The sequence below is a fragment of the Solanum lycopersicum genome, chromosome 4, assembly GCF_036512215.1.
Source record: "Solanum lycopersicum chromosome 4, SLM_r2.1".
NCBI lineage: Eukaryota > Viridiplantae > Streptophyta > Magnoliopsida > Solanales > Solanaceae > Solanum > Solanum lycopersicum.
The window spans coordinates 8,996,295-9,015,849 of record NC_090803.1 but is presented as its reverse complement, the minus strand read 5'-3'; the positions used below and the strand labels follow the sequence as shown (position 1 = coordinate 9,015,849).

General features: G+C 34.9%; 1 protein-coding gene across 1 annotated transcript; it reads left to right on the top strand.

Moving 5' to 3' along the window:
- The first annotated feature begins 11,639 nt into the window (after nt 1-11,639).
- On the top strand, nt 11,640-12,907 carry LOC138347936 (secreted RxLR effector protein 161-like). The gene is made up of 3 exons (XM_069296544.1): nt 11,640-11,919; nt 12,424-12,487; nt 12,571-12,907. The coding sequence occupies exons 1-3, from the start codon at nt 11,640-11,642 to the stop codon at nt 12,905-12,907; spliced, it is 681 nt and encodes a 226-aa protein (XP_069152645.1).
- Nucleotides 12,908-19,555: the final 6,648 nt, after the last annotated feature.

Below are 19,555 nucleotides of genomic sequence, written 5' to 3'. Positions count from 1 at the left end.
TTCTTAGCTTAGTATCGTACTTTACAAAGTAATATCAGATATTTACTTCAAGTTCTTAAGAAATCCTCTCCAAGTATTTATAGTTTTTCAAGAACTTGAAGATCCAAAGGGTTTCATCTCCAAGTATTTGGACTTAGGTCTCTTGTATTCTTCACTTTTGGCCAGTAACAAGACTTAAATCTTCATACCCATTTGAATGCAAGCTCATTTTGGTATAAGTTTCTATATCTTGTACATGTCTAGCTAAAGCTCCAATTTTTTGGTGTGATTTTGTGGATATGGTTAAATTAGTTGTTGGGTCTTGTTTGATGATTGTTTATTCGTAGTTTAAATGTGATTTTGTGTAGTAGTTCTGGATGAATTTAATGAGGTTATAGTTGCTAATATAATCTCATATATGTGTTTTGACATGCTAGAGAAAAAGATCGTGAAAGTAAGACTACTAAATTGATGACTGGTGGGAGTGGGTCGACATGAGTTTCAACTCAAGAGAGTTCACCCTAGTTTCTTCCCACACACTCATCCCGATAGAGTGAGTGGTTTAAGGTGGAGGTTATGTTTCATGCGGCAAGTGGCTGTCTGACAGGAATCCATTTGAGGGTTAGTTCATCGAGAGAGATCTTATGCCACAATCACTCTATGAATTCTACCCGATAATCTCGTTTATCCCGTATTCCTATCACATCCCAGAATCGCCCTCACCTTATTCAGAACTCTTTGTTAATTTCACTATTTTTATTTACTTATGACAAAAACCCCATTTGACAATTGACTCTTGCTTCACCCCCTTTGATTTAATATGTTTTTAATCGGAAATGTCTTTAACTACGACTAATTAGAACTAGATTTTACATTTATATTAATTCTCACAACCTCTCCCAGTGGAAGTGAACCCAACCATTGGTTGGGTTACTATACTACGGTACGATCGTAGATACTTTGAGTGTTATTTCTTTGATGATATCACCGATCAAAATGTCACCGCTGCCGAGCATTGGTGTTATGTTAGAATACGTAGTTAAGTAGATTTTTTGTTCTTGTTAGTTGTAGTTTTACTATCTTTAAATTTTTTGTTTTGTTTTTCCTTTACGTAGTTGTTGTAAGGCAGGAAACTTTAAGCATGGCTGAGGAAAGTGGTGGTAAGTCTGCTGAGGTGAACCAAGAAGTCAAGGGTGACTTCTTGTTAATTGTACTGGTTACTCAGCTGAATGACTTGGCCACCAAATTCTCAGAAGTGTAAAATCAGTGCAAGTGTCAAGGGAGGTATGTACCCCTCATGAGTAGAGAAGGTCTAGAGACGAGGAGGACAGTCGTGTTGAGGACACACTACTGATCACTCTCCAACAGATCTCTAAACATTGTAGAGTGATGGAATAGATGAAATAGAGTGTAAGACTGTTGAGTCAAATGATTGGTCTCGCTATAGATCCATCAAGAAGATAGAAACACTCATGAGTCATGTAATGCTTCATCTCAACCCGCTCAACCAGTTGAGGTAACCCAGTATCACTAGGAACAACCCCACCAACGAAGAGTGAGTAAGGACTCGCGTCATGCCACGAAATTAGCTAAACTTCTTCTTGGGAGACAACCCAAGGTTTTAAATGCTTTAGTTTAATTTTATAAATAATGGTGTGTTAGTGGTACATGTTTAAAAGCAGAGAGAGTTTGAAAAGTACAGATTGGCGAGTAAAATAGGCAGTCGATGAATTACCGACCCGTGCAGCGTACCCGACTAAGACCATCGTTTGGATCCTCACTTTGATTGAAGGTCGTGTAAAACTCGACGAGGCAAGTGACCACTAAGAAAATCTCCGAGTTGATTGGCGAGCGCGAATAATTTCGCTAAATGGACACAAACTAGATGGTATATAATGGCCAAAAGTTTTAGAATTTGAACTTATTCACTTTTCCTCGCCTTTAAACTTCACAAACTCACACTAAGGTAGTAATTTTGATATTCTTACGTTTTACAAGTATTTTTGTTGGTTGACTTGTGCTCGGAGTTGGATTGCATGGCCGCCTAACTTTTCAATCACATTTTAATCGCAAAAATGGATAGTTAGCTGAAACCCTGAGTTTACTTTTGAAAATTTTGTACTCATTTACAATGATTGTATTGTATTGTTGTGTGCTGGGCCTTTTTGATAGAATTAGAATATTCAAATGCGTATTTAAATTTGAAAACCTTGCCCGTAATGTTTTGATCATCAAATGCCCGTAATTTTGGTGTCTCTAAATGAATCAAAATGTTTTGGGTTGTGCGATTGGGTGAAGCCTGAGTAACCCATGTTTTTTCTAAATGACTCAATGATTCAATGATAGAGTGGGTGACACCCTTGTTAAGAGAAATTATCGTCAAATGGCCAAATTTAGCAAAACTAGGAAAATCTTGAGTATCCGAGGTAATGGATAGTATGAGTCTTATTTTAGTTACGTTAGTTCATGCTTGGGGAATGCAAGGTCAAATTAAAGAAGATGGCTCAAAAATAGGCACGTTGGGCAATTTGTGGTGAGTTGGGTCGAGCTCACCTAAATGCTCGTCTATTGGCCAACTGTCTCCATCTCACCCTTAATCTCGTGTAAAATGATGTGTAAGTCTGTAACTTTTGGTGAGAAGCCTTTGCTTCCTGAAAGAACTCGACGACTCACCGTAAATACTCTTGATCACCCTTCGCATGCTCTCCTGAACCCTTATTGCACTATGACTTTTGGTGGAAAAACCCTCTCTCCCTGAAAAAAATTGGCGATTCGCTAAAATGGTCTTCCTATCACCGACTTTCCATAATCCCTAAGTCAACCACTTTGGCGAGCCCGACTTATCTTGCCAAGAGGTTCAACGACTCCCTGAGTGGTTCAATGGTTCAGTAAAATTTCTACAACTATGGTTGGTTTTCTCATAATTTCTTTAAATAAATTACATGTAAGTGCATACAAATCTAACGATGTCACCCAAAACAAAAGTACAAGGCATAAAGATAAACGAAGGGGGATTAAATCTCCCAGAAAATAGACAGCAAGAACTCTCACTGGGAGACAAAGGCAAAAGGAAAAAGCACATGTCTAGGAAAGGAATATCTATAGATGAAGATTTCTCTAAACCATAAGATGAGAAGCCTCTGATCAACCAAAAGAATCAATTCCAGGCTAGATCTCTACATCCACCAGAATTCCCTCAGTTGCCACCCCTCCTGAATCAAATTCAGTGCCAGCTCAGGCACCTCCAGTGGCCCCTGCACTCCCTACCATTCTTCAACCCACATTTCTGAACATATTAAAAGGTGATGGGGGTACAAATCATTGTCTATGTAGGGCCTAGAAGGCAAATATCCAAATGTTCTAGATACCCTCCGCTACCATGAGTTCGAACAGTTCAAAAAGTCCCGAGGACCTTACATTCTTTCTTGGGTTAGGGAATTTTACACAGCTTATGGGGAGTTGGTGCCAAGGAATAAGAACAAGGCAAACGAGTTTAGACTGATAAATTTAGTCGAGGGATTGCCTATTGTTCAGTCCATATATGACCTGAAGATGTGGTTGGATCCTTTGATTTCTGACACCACCCCGAAGTGGATCAGAGTAGGAGTCCCTATTGAGAAGAGGAATTTGAACATTGCAGCTACATTCTGGTTCGGCTTCATCAGCAGCACCATAATGTCATCCCAGAATGAGTCAATTTTGCACTATCCTAAGGCAAATTTCTTTGGTTGTATCATGCCCATATCACATCAAATCGCGGCTGCTGACTTCACAAGAGATGGACATGAGGGACAAACAAAAGCAGACCTCTCTGTCGTTTCCAATTCTGGTCACGGAATTGTGCCGGCATGCTGGAGTAACCCATGACACTAGAGAGATATTTATATTACCTCTTCATCCTCTACTAACATCATGTGTATTGAGGTGGAGGTGGAGTTGGGGTTGGAATAGTTGGATGGGAAGGACTACTATGACCTTCTAATTTACCATATTAGGAGAAAAATACAGAGAAGTCTCGAAAAAAGTAGCATGTGCAGAGATCAAGTACTTATTGGTAGAGGGATCAAAGCATTTGTAACTTTTTTGTAGACGAGAATACCCAAGAAAGACACATTTAAAAGCTTTATGCTGAATTTTATCTTTTATAAGGGTAAGGTTCAAATATCTTCATTATTCAAAAACACACTTTACAAATAAGAGAAATAAATTGAAGAAAATACTAAAAAGAGATACCATAAATTTTTTGAGGAAAAAATGTGACTTTTGTTTGTAATGTTCTAAAGATTCAAACAAGAAAATTTTGGAGATGGATATTTCAAATTTTTTAGCCTGATTCCCACATGAAATTTAATTAATTTATCAAGAATAATTGCAGTGCTTTTTACATAATGTAGGAAAGGATGCATAAGTTGGTTCGCAAGTACTTTACATAATCCAGGGAGGGGTGCATGGGTTCACAAGAACTTTACATCATTTTATCAATGAATTTAATTTGCACAATGACTATTGGTAGATGTATGACTATTGTCCGGAAGCAATCTTACTTCAATATAAATGATTGATGGGTAACGTTCGTAACCATGAGATACCTCCACTAGAAAGGCCGGGTGCATGACCATAAATGAAATTAACATATAATGCTAAATTTACAACTTCATTTTAAAAGCACAAATTTTGAAAGGAGAGACAAATAATTGTTTTCAAAAGGTTTCTTCATTGTCAAGTTTTATTTAAAATACACCTTAGTGACATCTATTATTGTATGTTTTTTTGTATCTCATGATTTGTCTTCTATATGATAGTTTGTTGAAGAATCTCCATGGATGGGGAAGAGATTTTCAAAAAATATACACGAAATAGAGATTTTAAAATATGAGAAGGAGAAAATGATTTTATCGTAGGAAATGTTTATGTCAAAAATTGTACTATTTTTGTGGATATTTCTCACTACCTTTCTCTATATTTGTGTTGGCGTGAATTTTTCGTGATGGCTAAGTTTGAATTTGTAACAAATATTTACCTTTAGTCTGACATAAGAGAGCAAAAAAATGCAAACAATAGTTAAATAAGAAAGATTAATTTTAAATATTTAATCATCATCATTATTGTTATTATTAATTTAATTTTGTTTCAGAAGCATTAATTAGTGGAAATGCTACCAACATTTTTGCATGATTTCAATATTTCTTGGTTATAGTTATATTTGTCATTTTTTAAGTGGTTCACCATTCTTTCTTTCTTTTTTTACCGTGTTTGTTGGTAATAATGTTTGGTAAAACTTTTATCCCACAATATAGGATTCATATTTCTCTTATTAGAAGAGATTCTTTCTTTGGCATATTTTTAAAAATGATTATAATGAGAAAGATCAGGATAGATTTATGGACTTTCTAAAAAAAATCTAATGTTATAAATATCAGACTAAGTACACATGATGGATTAATCTTTGAAGGCTGGCAAAATATCAGAAGAATTCTAAAGAAGAATGTAAGAATTGAATGAGATTATATGTCACGATCCAAAGTAGACCCTGGGCGTAACATGACGGATAGAACCTCGGGAAGCCCTTCTCAAGTCACTTAGCACACATCAAAAAATATAATAGAAGTAAAGAGTCCAAAAGATAGCATTTCATACAAAAGATTTTGACAAAAGTGGAAAGATAACACAAGTCTTAAGGCAGTCTAGTACATCATAGAGAATGATATTTGAAGGTAACTCATAGGTCACATAAGAAGTTTGAAAATAGAAAAAAAAATCAATAAAATATTCTCGACCCTCTGATCATGAGGACTCAACAATCTTCAAAATCTCAAAAGGATCAACTAGCCACGAGTATGGGGTAGGAATTGTCGTACCCGAAATTAGTGAAGCATTGCAGACACAAATATGCATTAGAACATGGAACGTACTGTTAGAACAAATGAACAAGAATGATAAATTTACAAGGAATACAAAATAAAACTCGCTTGGCATAGAGGCACGTTAAACGTTTCTTGAAGATAGTTGGAGTCTCTCCCACGAGCAATCGGAAGAATAAATAACAACTCTAACTTCGGGATTCAACTAAGCCACAAAACAAGTAGCATTCAAGAATGTTGCTCTTCTATTCTTGAATTGGTGATTTCACCTTTTGATCAATGTCTCACAAGTGTATTCAAGGGAAAGTACTTTTGTTTGAAATGCTTATCTTTTTCAACCAAAGGAAACTCAATTTATAGAATAAAAAGTTTTGCAAGAAAAAGATTTTTAATTAATAGAATATATTAGGTTCATGTATTTAAAACAAAAAACTTATCTTTCAAAAACCCATAACGTAGAATTATAAAAAAAATCTTGCAAATGTTTATAACATAAAATTAAAACAAATGAATGTTACAACTCACATTCATGTATATGTTATTTCAAAACGGATGGATTTGTTTCAAAATTAATTGAAAAACTAACTCTTACACGTACCAAATATGATAAGAATGCATAAGAGACATGAAATCATGGTAAAAATATTTTACATGACATGTAATGACCAAACTAAATAATAAAATAACATATTAGAAATAAAAAGTCATAAATGTGGTCAATGCAAAATAAACATCTTATAAAACACATAGAATGTACATTAGGAAGTAACCTTTGTTCATTATTGTTACCTTCAGCCTTAGCAAAGAGCTAAATTTAGAAAGAACTAAATTGGATTGAGCCAAATTAATATACTTAAGTTGTGAGTTTTGGGTCAACTTCAAACGATCATAACTTTCAAAACATGATGAGTTAGGTGGCCCATAAGCTATCATATGAAATTTTTTTCAATCCTCTTTCCGACGCCACCTAGTTTTCTAAATTTTGAGTTCGGATGACGGAGATATGCCCATTTGAAGTCTACCAGTCAAGTAAAGAAAACTTACCCAACAAATGAGGGGTATTTTGGTCTTTTCCTTACCCAATCAAAAGATTTTTTAGTAATATTTAAAGGTATAAGCAAATTTTAATCATCTTTACAACTGTAAATTACTCTTAGGATTTTGAGAGGAGTTCAAGAGCAAAGGTTTAAGGCATCATCAAGATTCTTCAGATTTGTCGAGGAATTTTGCCAAATTAAGGTATGCAGGTTTTCATAGTTTTGGGTTCGCTCACCCATATGTCAATCATGTAAATTTCATCCATAATTTAGTTATTGAGGTTGAATGATTTTAAGTCTTGATGAATGTTTTGCGGTTTTGTTTTCGTGCTTTGTTGATGGACTTCGATGAATTCATGAGGAGAGGATTTTGATCTTTGAGGGTTGCTCTTGAGGAAAAGTGAGTAGATTCTCGTGTACTTGAATTAGGTAATTGAATTTAAGAAAGATTTAAAGAATTTAATCGATTTAGGTGAATTAGGATCGGAAAACAAAAAGAAAATTTTTGTCGGGTCGTTTTGGGGAGGGGTAGTGCGGCCCGCAATTAATGTGCTAGGAGGGATGGCGTGCCACCCTTATAGTGAGCCAAAATTATCCCTCTTAAGTTCAAGGGTTGGCGCCCCGGGGCATTAGAGAGCCTGGGCCGCCTGCCCCCTCTCATTTTCCATCACTTGCTTCGTCTAAATTCTTTTAAAGTGTACCTTAACTCCTTTCCGATTCTAACTACTCTATACTACATCAAAACATCGAGAGATTCTTCATAACAAGAATCATTGCCCAAGGTAGAGTTAAGACTTTCAAAGTTCTTTCAAGTCATTTTGAGAATTTTTTTACAATCTTTTAAAACTTAAGACTTGAGTATTTAAGTATAAGGATTAGGAGAGTTGATATTTAATTTTTTTTTAAATGAATATATGGGAACTAAATATTCCCAAGAGTAAATATTTTTACATTTAATATGAGAGGAAACATCGATTTTCAAATGAGTAATTTTCAAATGAGTTTTTGAATTTAATCTCTTTTAAGATAATGTTTTGAGTAATAATCTCAAAATTTGAGGATGATGAAATATTTTTAAACATATGAGTTGAGTTATATTATTGGGAATAGTATTGAGCATCGATATGACAACAAATTTTAGCCTTACATACTTATTGAATATGAAACATTATTGAAAGTTAAGGAAGGGGTGTAGGCTTGAGGTTAGATTATTTAATAGGGTATTTTTAGTAATTTAACTTTTAAGTTGAATTCGTGTTTATAATATAGTATAAATAAATATAGATTGTCATCTAAATATACAAAGTAGGGTGCCATATAGGGTGTCATGTAAGATGAACGTGTCCATTTGTTCAATTTTATACAAGTTTCAGTGCATTCTTGTACACACCCAAAGTTAACAGAGTTGTCTGATGACGCCAAATTAAGATTCATATTTATTTATTATGTTATAGATTAATATGTCCATCTTCTTATAGCCATATATCAAGTATATACTTCTTGAACCAAAACGTTTATCCCCCAAACTATAAAGTAAATACTTTAGTTTCCGGGAAACAAGGCAAATTGGTCGCATGGCATGGATACTGAGACACATTCTTATGTACATATTACCTCATGAATGTTTACATAATATGATCAAAACATTCAACAGCTAATTTTCTATAATTAGTTACTTAACAAATAATACTTCATTTCTCAATTATGTCGTGCTTCTGAAACTATTTTTTTGTTGTTGACAATATTGAATCAAGAAAAGCTTAAACACAACGTCATCTACAAAAAGGATTCATATAGGCAACCTCAACTTACTTGGTATTTGCCTTAGCAATTTCCCAAAATTTGCCTGAAATATTAATGATGTAAATCATGAAGTTCCTTAATATTTCAGCTATACTTAATTTTTGTTTTGTTTGTAGAAATTTCAGATTCCGCAGTTCAGACTGCAAATGCAAATGGAAGTAACTCGCAGGAAGAGGTTTTTGAAAGGCTATTGTTTGCAATGGTATTTTTTCTGCACAAGATTTCGAGAACTGTGGAAATTTGACATGTGGAGTTTGATACAAACCGTACCGTGGTTATAACATTATAAGAAATAGGTGAACATTTTGAAATATTTAATATGATTATAGAGTAACCTGAGGTACACTATACCCAGTGTGTAGTTAAATTCATGGTCGTACCCCTCCCAACAAGGTGTTAGAAACTAGTATTTACATTTCAATACCAAGTAAGTTGAGGTTGCATATATGAATTCTCATTGTAGATGACATTGTGTTTAGACTTTTATTGATTCAATATTGTCAACAACAAAACAAAATAGTTTCAGAAGCACGACATAATTGAGAAATGAAGTATTATCTATTAATTAACTGATTATAGAAAATTAGTTGTTGAATGTTTTGGTCATATCATCTAAAAATTGATGAGGTAATATGTATATAAGAATGTGCCACAGTATCCATGGCATGTCACCAATTTGCCTTATTTCCTGGCAACTAAAATATTTACTTTATTGTTTGGGGGATAAACGTATTGGTGCAAGAAGTATATATTTGATATATGGCTATAAGAAGATGGACACAATATATGACAAAATACATAAATATGGATCTTGGCATCATCTGACATTTCAGACATTTAACTTTGGGTGTGTACAAGAATGCACATAAACTTGTATAAAATTAAAAAAAATGGAAACATTCGTCTTACATGGCACCCTATATGACACTCAGCATTGTACATTAGATGACAGTCAAAGCAACAACAACAAAAAAGGTCTAGGAAGTTTAAATATTACTCCTCTCTAGAATCCTCACAGTAAGTATGTTTATGTGTCTGCTAACTTGTTGTGTCTTCACTGTGGTAGAAATGGTCATTTGAGAGGGGAGTGTAAGGCTTGGAAAGAATCAAGAGAAAGATTATCAATTTATACAAAATAGAAAAGGGTACCAAGAAGGGGACCTGGTCACGCTCGAAATTCATTGATAAAGAAAGACTTAAAATTACCTCACTGGGCAAGAAACACTTTGATTACTCATTTATCTGCCTTTTGGGAACTCAAGCTAAAATGGGTTCCCAAGTCTAACAAGTGATGCCTGTTGTAGGTGAGGGAGAGGATTAGCAGTCAATGTTGGTACATGGACAGTGGGTGCTCAAAGCATATGACTGGGAACACCAAAAATTTCCTCTCACTCAAGGCATTTCAAGGGGGAGGTGTCTCTTTTGGTGAAGGAAAGAAGGGGTATATATTAGGTGTTGGTAGGGTTGGAAAATCAGTTGAAGAATCCATTGAAAATGTGTAACATCTGAGTGGATTAGTATTGTCTTTTCAGCGTATCTCAAATCTGTGACAAGGGAAATGAGGTCAAGTTCACGTTTGAAAATTGTACTGAAGTCAATCTGACTACCAAGAAAGTGGTTCGTACTGCTCAAACATGTAAAAACATGAATGTGGCAAACCTAGAAATATCTCATGGTGACGACTTGACATGCCTAAGTGCTCTGGGTAACAATGCTGATTTATGGCATCGAAGGTTAGGTCATGTGAGTTCATCTTTGTTTAATAAACTGGCTTCTAGTAACCTAGTCGTGGGGTTGCCAAAATTGAAGTTCAGTGAAAGCAAAGTGTGTGAAGCATGTCTGAAAGGAAATTAAACAAGATCATCCTTCAAGTGAAAGAAGCAAGTGAGCTCTTCAAGAACATTGGAACTGTTGCACATGGACCTATGTGAACCTCTGAAAATTCAAAGCAGAAGCGGAAAAAAATATATTTTGGTGATTGTTGATGATTACTCAAGGTTCACATGGACGAGGTTTCTAAAATCAAAAGTGGAGACACCTGATGTGCTGATTGTGTTTTTCAAAATGATTCAAACAAAACTGAATTATCTGATAGCTGGGATTACGTCTGATCATGGAACTGAGATTGAAAACGTAAAGATTAAGGAATTCTGTTTAGAAAATGGTATAAGTCACAACTTTTTAGCTCCAAGAACTCCTCAGCAAAATGGAGAGGTGGAGAGAAAGAATAGAACTTTGGTGAATATTGCCAAAACCATGCTCATTGAGTCAATCTTCCTCAAAATTTCTGGGCTGAAGCAGTCAACACTGCATGCTATGTTACTAACAGGTGCTTGATAAGGTCGCTACTGAAAAAAAACTCCTTATGAACTACTCAACAAGTAGAAACATAAGTTGAGTTATCTAAGGGCGTTTGGGTGCAAGTGTTTTGTTTTGAACAATGGGAATGATGATATTGGAAAGTTTGAACCTCATAATTTTGTGGGATACTCATCATTAAGGCTTACAAAGTATTCAACAAAAGAACTCAATGTATTGAAGAAAGTATTCATGTGGTATTTGATGAAGACGGTAATCAGAAGAGGGTGGAATCAAACGATGAAGATGAATTGAATGAGTTGTTCCAAGTCCAGAAAAGTGAAGGAAGTAAGGCTTAAGCATGTGAACATTTGGAAATTAATGTTGATCCTGATCCATCAGAGAAAACTAAGGAAAATGACAAGCCTGAAGAAGGACCTGGTCCTATGCAGAATGTAAATCAAGCAGAAACTCATTCTCATGAAAATGATGATTCTGAGAATGAAGAAGATCACACAAATCAAATTCAACCTTTAGAGTCAATGTCGGATTGGAAGCACAACTCAACTATCGATCCTAAGAATGTGAAAGAGGCTCTGAGTGATGCATATTGGATCAACTCAATGCAATATGAATAGCATCGGTTTGAAAGAAGCAATGTATGGTACTGGTCCCAAGACTTGCTGACAGAACCATCATATGGACCAGATGGGTGTTTAGAAATAAACATGATGAGAGTGGTGTAATTACAAGGAAAAAATCCAGATTGGTTGTCAAAGGGTACAATCAGGAGGAAGGCATAGATTATGATGAGACTTTTGCACCAGTTGCTCGAATGGAGGCTATTAGAATTCTCATAGCCTTTGTTGCTTTTATGAGATTCAAGCTTTATCAAATGGATGTCAAAATTACTTTTTTTGAATGGAGATTTAAAGGAAGAGGTATATGTTAAACAACCTCTTGGGTTTGAAGATGTCGAGCTACCAAATTATGTGTTTAAATTAAACAAAGCTTTGTACAATCTGAAACAAGCTCCCAGAGCTTGGTATGAGAGGTTGTCCAAATTTTTGCTAAAAAATGGATTCAAAAGAACGAAAATTGACAACACCTTGTTTTTAGTGAAAAGGGAACAAGAACTTCTCATTGTGCAAGTATATGTGGATTATACAATCTTTGGAGCTATATCTGAACATTTATGTGTAAAATTTTCTACTCTGATGGGAAATGAGTTTGAGATGAGCATGATGAGAGAACTAACTTTCATTTTGGGGCTGCAAATCAACAATCACCGGATGGAACCTCAGTCTGTCAAGAAAAGTATACAAAGGAGCTGCAGAAGAAATTCAACATGATGTATTCTAAACCTATAGACACTCCTATAGGAACCAATTCCAAACTAGGAGTAGATAAAGTTGATTCTATTGTGAATCAAACCATGTATAAAGGTATTATCGGGTCCTTGATATATTTAACTGCTAGCAGACCTGATATTGTGTTCAGTGCTGGAATGTGTGCTAGATTTCGAGCATGTTCCAGATATTCACATCTAAAAGCTGCAAAAAAGATACTAAGATATTTGGAATGTGTGCTAGATTTCAAGCATGTCCCAGAGATTCACATCTAAAATCTGCAAAAAGGATACTAAGATATTTGAGGAAAACAGTGGACCTGGTCCTATTCTACCCAACTGGTGATTCCTTTAATCTAGTTAGGTTTGCTGATGCTGACTTTGCAAGCTATCAAGTAGACAGAAAGAGCATGTCAGACATGACCCATTTTCTTGGCTCCTCTCTCATCTCTTGGGGAACTAAGAAACAAAATTCAGTAGCCCTTTCAACAGCTGAAGTTGAATATGTAGTAGTCGCCTCTTTTTGTGCTCAACTTTTGTGGATCAAACAACGACTAGAAGATTTTGGAGTGCGTATATAGGCTATTCCTCTTATGTGTGATAAAACTAGTGTTGTTAGCATGGGAAGAATACAGTGCAACATAAAAGGAAAAAATATATTGATGTGAGACATCATTTCCTAAGAGATAATGTTGAAAAGGAAAATATTGTCTTGAAGCATTAGAGAACAGAGGATCAAATTGCAGACATGTTCACCAAAGCTCTCAGCAAAGATCAGTTTGAAAGAAATAGCTTGAAGTTAGTAATGATGAATCCAAACTGATCCCACTTTACTCCAAAGCATCACATTTCTCCGATGGCTATGATTTGCAGTACATGTATCCTCTTTACTAGTAAAAAACTATATTATTAAGTTCAATTTTGTACCTATTGCAGGTATACATTCATGAAAAATTACAAAAGAAAAATATGCCTAGAACCATTTAGGAATGGAATCTTACTTGCAGGAAAGGACCTTGTCCTCCTAAAGGTTAACTTTCTTTACATTTTTTTAAACTAATTTAAAATGAACCCGTTGAAATGGTCATGTCTCAATCATCAGTTATTCTTAACGTTGTCTCATCGATTAACTCCAAGCTACACGTCTAATCTAAGAGACCTAACACCTCTTCATCACTTTTTATACAACTCTTCTTCTCTCAACTTCTCTACTCACATCTCCTAAATCCTTTCTTAGAACAACCCTAACTTTCATCTTCTCATTTCCTTCTTGTTTTGTACTAAAGTTACTTCCCTTCCAAAAATGTCTGAACATTCTTCATCCTCGAAGAAGATGCTTGCATCTTTAAACGAAATCGACCCAGCGTCATTTTACACTCCATCTTCTTCTGTATCTCTGACTAAAAATTCGACTTCTAATCAAGTCAACATTGCTTCAGAGGTTGTCTGGAAACCGTCCTCACATCTCGATCTAAACAACCCTGTTCTCTCCCCTCAACCTGATCCACTTGTGGATATGTTGTCATACCATCTATCTGAGGGAGATCTACCAAAAAATAGAGCGCCTGAGTCCAATATTCTGGCTGCCAGTGAAATTTTAGCTATAGAAAGTCTAACCAAGATTATTTAAGAAGCTATGCTTGAAGAACATGGAAGTTTTATGGATGACGAGTTAAGAGAAACCCAACCTGTGTTTGACAAAACACTAGATTTAGATAGATACCCTTCTTCCGACTCTACAAACACTGATGACGACAATCATCCCATTCAGTGGCTGTTGAAAAGAAGAGAGATGTCGTCTTCAGAAAAGGGAAAATAAAAGGTTGTTGAAGTTGAGTCAAGAAGGAGGCCTTTTACCATATCTGACTTCAAGAAAATGATGGATGATTCTATGAAGGTGAGTGCAGAATCTAATGCTGACAATCGAAGGAATAGAACTTTTAAAGTGTCGAGATTCCAAATACCATTGTCCGATGTGGTGGAGGTATCAGGTGCGGAATCTGAAGAGGGACCTGATAAGGAAATTGTTGAGGACTTGAAACAAAGTTTAAAGAAGAAAGGTGACGGAAAGAAACCCAAAGAATAAACTAAAGCTTCGGCAAGCATGAAAGTTGGTGGCGCTAAGGGAAAAGGAAAAATAAAGAGAGAAACTTCTGAAGTGGAACCTGAAGAGTCTGAACAGGGACTTGGTCCACAGGTACATGTGGATGACGCAGCTGTCAAAAAGCAAACAATTGTTGACAATCTGAGTGTACAAAGTGTCTTGGCAGGTAAAGTTTTTGATATGAATATTGTTAAGCAGCCTGGGATGAATACTTTATATGACATTGTGGTGATTCAGTCATGGATACACTTATTTGACACCAAGGCTCCTGTTCTCTATGAGGAAGAAGTACGTGAGTTCTTCTACAACATCGAGTTTCAGGAAGATGGAAGTATCAAGACAAGAGTAGGAAACATAGAAGTCTATCTTGATGAGGAATTACTGGGAAACATTTTATGGGTACCTCGAGAAGGTATCAAGTCTATGGTTAGGAAGACCTGTTTTGTTGAATTTGTCGAGGTATGTTCCAAGGTTCCTACAACTCGACATGTTGGACTTCTCAAGAAGTTAATGAAGAGTGAATATCAGCTAGTCTTTGAATTTGTCAACAAGGTTCTTCTTCCCAGAACAGAGAAGAGGACTTCTGACACTTCATCTGATCTGTTTCTCATGGAATCCTTGTGCAAGTTCGAATCACTGGACCTTCCAGCACCCATGCTTGAACACATGTACAAGATTCTAATTGAGCGAAAGGGGAAGCATGGAATGGGTTATGTATACCTATTCACAAAAGTATTCAAGTATCTAAACATTCCACTTGGAGTTGGCAAAGTAGTTATTTTCATCATGGACAGAAATAGAAAAAATTATAAATTGTGCGTCTTCTTTTACCTTTTCATTTTTGAACTTCCTCTTTCCTAATTGTTGACCCTTTTGAAATTGTAGGTGAACAAAATGATGTGCAAAGTGGGGATGAAAGCAGCGAAGACCTTACTTAAAAAGAATTGGTTTCTACAAACATTCTAGCACTATTTTACTTTTTGGCCTAATTTTGTGAACTTAAAGGAATGCCAACTCTTGAACATTCTAGCACTATTTTTTACTTTTTGGCCTAATTTTTGAAGTTGAATGAATGTCAACACTTACAAATTCTAGGACTATTTTAATATTTAGGCTTAATTTTTGTGAACATCAATGTATGTTAACTCTTGAATTGTAAATCAAGATCATATGTTTTTTTATCTATAATATATGAATGCTACAAGTTGATGTACATATTGGTTTAATATGTTCTATCATTGTATAATAGTTTATTGAAAAAATGGCTACAATAGCCTGCAATAACCATTAAAAAGGTCTACTGCAATAGCTTAATTTTTCACACACAATTTCGACCCTCCTCAGTATGAATTAGTTCCCGAGCTTCTTAAATTTTTTAAATAATTTAAAATAGTTAGTTTTATAAATTTTGCGGGGAAAAAAATAACATATGAATTTTGAGTTATTATGGATACTTTTATCATTTTTCTTAGCAGTTTTAGATAGCGCATATACTTTACATGATTATGTATATAATTGGTATATTTTATGATTATTTCTCAAAATATTTTAATTTTTATTAAGTATTCTATTAAACTAATTTAGTTTTAAATTATGGTGTTTTTTTTTTGTTTTTTTTTAATTTATTGCCAGCTTATAATTAAAATTAATTATTTTACTTTGTTAAAATTAAGAAGCTCGTTGATTAATTGATACGAATTTGTGTTATTTAAATCTTAGTCAAATTCCTTAAAATTAATTTAATTTGTCTATTCTAAGACATAACCTTTTCCTCTAAACCCATTTGGAAATCAATCTTGGGCCTTTTTCCAACTTACCAGCCCACTTCAACCCAAATTCCCTTTAAATTCCCAAGCTCACTCTATTTATTTTAATTCCCAGCCCATTTCATTTTTATTTTCAGCCCAATAATTCCAGCCCAACTACAACTAAGTCGACCCATCCCTTTTTTTTTCCTTCCTTCTTCACAAGGAAATTTCCAACAAGAGTCATAGGCAGAAATTCCCCAGAGAATCGGCACCCAGACGAAGCAACGCAACGAGCACTGCAATCTCGTACGATTTCAACAAGAAAAGCATCTTCCGCAGGCCAGGTGTCTCAATCTCTCGAGCTCACTCGTCCTTGTTTGAGGATTCATGGTTGCGTTTGATTGTTCCGTTGGAGGTCTGTACTACGATAGCTTGCATCCTTATCCCTTTAGGGGATTTCAAATTCAAAAGGGGAGATAGAATCCCAATTTTGCCCCAAGCTTATTCGGATTTTCTCCCGCCTTCCCCGTCTTCTTTTTTCTATATAATGACTACAGTTGATCATTACCAGGGGGCTTTTTTTTGGAAAATTCCATCCTTTTCTCAGATAATTTTGTGCGAGAAATATTGATAGCATAAAATACACACATATAGGATATATGTAAGTGTCCGAGTTTAACGTCAAGCTTGGGTGTTCGCTGCCTCCCCTGCTCGTTTCGTCTCCAGCTCGCTGCCCCGGGGAAGGTGAACTTCCTAAATTTCTACTCACTCTTTATGTTAGTTTGTCATGTTTCAATGAGCTTGAAGTTCTCTGTTGATTTTCTCTCCTCTTGCTCGTTTGTTTTCCGTTCTCTGTGAATTATATTGAGTAGTGATGAGAATTTTGTTTGGTTTCGAATAGTTTGTCTTGTGTTTAAGGTATATATATGTTGTTGATGTGGGCTGCCCGTCTTCAAAAACCAATGAAGATTGAGAAGAGAATGAGAGGTCTGTCGATTTTATTTATATGATTCGAATACGGTCTGTTATTGTTGGATTGATGTTGAAATCTTTCCAGCATGTTTTCCTCCCGTTAATTGTGATGGATTTAAGAATATGTTTTGAAATGCATATGAGGCTCAATTTTCCTTGAATTTTTGCCTATAATCGTTGTGTGTGTTTTTCTCTTCGAATGTTTGCGATCTTGAAGGTTGGTTCTACTCTGTTATAGTTAAAATGTGTATCTTCTGTTTTTATGTATTGCATCCTATGGCTGCTTATGTCGATCCATGAGTCTCCTTCCTTGTTAGAAATCGGAGAGAATTCCTAAATGGGTAGTTCACCCGTTTGTTTCCATTCTTGAACTTCCGTTAACAGTGGCTGCCATAAGCATAATTTTGCTTAAATTTTCCTTCCAATTAGTAGGTAGTATCCTTGATAAGCAGCAGTGTAAAGTCCTTACTTTATTGCCTCCTTAAATGTTGGTTTGCTTGAATATCATGTGTTTTTTTTAGTAAGTATAATCACTTCTTTGCCTACACTTTCGAAGTTATTCAACATGTGGCCTTCTAGCTTAGTTGTTTGGTTTTGTCTCAACTCTTATTCCTTAAGATTATGGTGCTCTTGTGTATGTGCAAAGAGTGTCTTGAGTTATTTTTTTAAAGTCTTTATGATATTGAGCTATGGTAACTATCATGCAATTTATTTTAGCTTGATTTTATGTATTTGTAGTTTGCAAGAATAGTAATGATCTCCCTTTTAGTTTCTGTTTTTTGTGTTATTTCCTTGATAATTTTGTTCTAAAGTTTCTTCTTCCCGTTTGTTGCATGTGAAATCAACCTGAGTTCATCATGAACTCCTCTATTTGCGTTCCTCGTTGAGCTATGAAGGCTCAAAACACCCTTACCGAGTCAGTCAACCTCCTGAAATGATGTAAAGGTCAGAAAAACCAACAGAGGCTGCTGGAAAATTACAGTTTGCAGGTGTTGAAGAAATCTGTATACCAGTTATATACACATATTATACCATGATATACAGGTCTAAAATGCACATGTGGATCCAAATTCAAAATCTGGGTTTGTAGCAGTCCAGATACACTGTTGAAAAGGAGTTTTCAACTTTCGAAAGTTGATAAAACAGGCGCTGATATACAGCCTATATACACTGATATACATAGACGTTGTACCTTAAATATGTGTAAAATTGTGAATTGATGGTTACGTACATGGACGCCAATTTCAGATAAAATACGGGAATAGGCAATGAATAAGTGCATAGGATATAGCCTGTATACATTGGTATACATCTTTTGGGCGACGAAATACAATTGTTAAGAAGGTTTATATATGGTAAAGGTAAAAATACGCCGAATTAATATGGGAAATGCAGGGTGAATAGCGAGAAATGCATATTCGAACAAGTGCAGGGTTCAAAAGGTCTAATACGAATTGGATATATACAGTATACATCATTTGTATACTTTAATTTCTTTTTCAAGAAATGGGTCAGGGCCCTTTTCAGCAACAATTTTGATAGGCCCAAAAAGCCATAAATGTTTTCCGTAGGATTCTAAATGGTTAAAAAAGGGCCCAAGCCCACATTTTGAAATCATTTTAGCACAGGTGGGTCAAATGCCAAGTGAATGAATTTGGGCAATCAAGCCCAAGTTCAAATATTTTTCTCTCTTTATTTATTTGTTTGAATTAATTAATATTTTGGTAGAATTTTAATAATCTCCTAAAGGGCAGCCATTTTTTTTCATCATTTTAAATTTTACTATTTTATTTACTTATTTTATTTTATTTACTTTTATCACCATTTAGTTTTCCTTAAGTTAATTTCTTTTAAATGTTTTCCTTTAGAAATACTAAGGAATAAAATATAGAATAAAATACATTAAAAAGAACTCTTTACTTAGTTAAAATTTAAAAGGTCATTTTAGTCAAATCGCCGGTCAACCGCAAGTTAGCGGGCATCTAGAGGGCCTAACACCTTCTCGGGATGTATATTGAACTTCGAACCATTTTCAATTGATTTTATCTGTTTTTAAATCTTTTGAAATTTTTTCTTGATTTTATAAAAAATAAAGTGGTGACTCCGTAATTTGAAAAGTCGATTTTTCTTAAATAATAAGACTAATTGATTTTCCGAAATATAGTCATCCTTACACCATTTTTATGCAAATAGTATATTTTTAAAATAAAACAAAAATGGCGACTCTGCTGGGATTAATTAAGTTCTAACCATAAGATTTGATTGTTTGATTATTTGTTTTGATTGTTAAAATATTATTTGTGCTGAATGTGTTTAATTTTTCATAAACTGTTGCATTTCCATGATATTCTTCCGCTAAACGGCAAATAGTATGCATTAGAAAAATGAAAGTTACGTGGCTTTCC

Coding starts and splice junctions, on each gene's coding strand:
- LOC138347936 (XM_069296544.1), top strand. CDS start 11,640: ATGGTACTGGTCCCAAGACTTGCTGACAGAACCATCATATGGACCAGA. Junction 11,920..12,423: donor ATGGAGATTTAAAGGAAGAG/GTATATGTTAAA, acceptor CCATGTATAAAG/GTATTATCGGGTCCTTGATA. Junction 12,488..12,570: donor ATTGTGTTCAGTGCTGGAAT/GTGTGCTAGATT, acceptor AATGTGTGCTAG/ATTTCAAGCATGTCCCAGAG.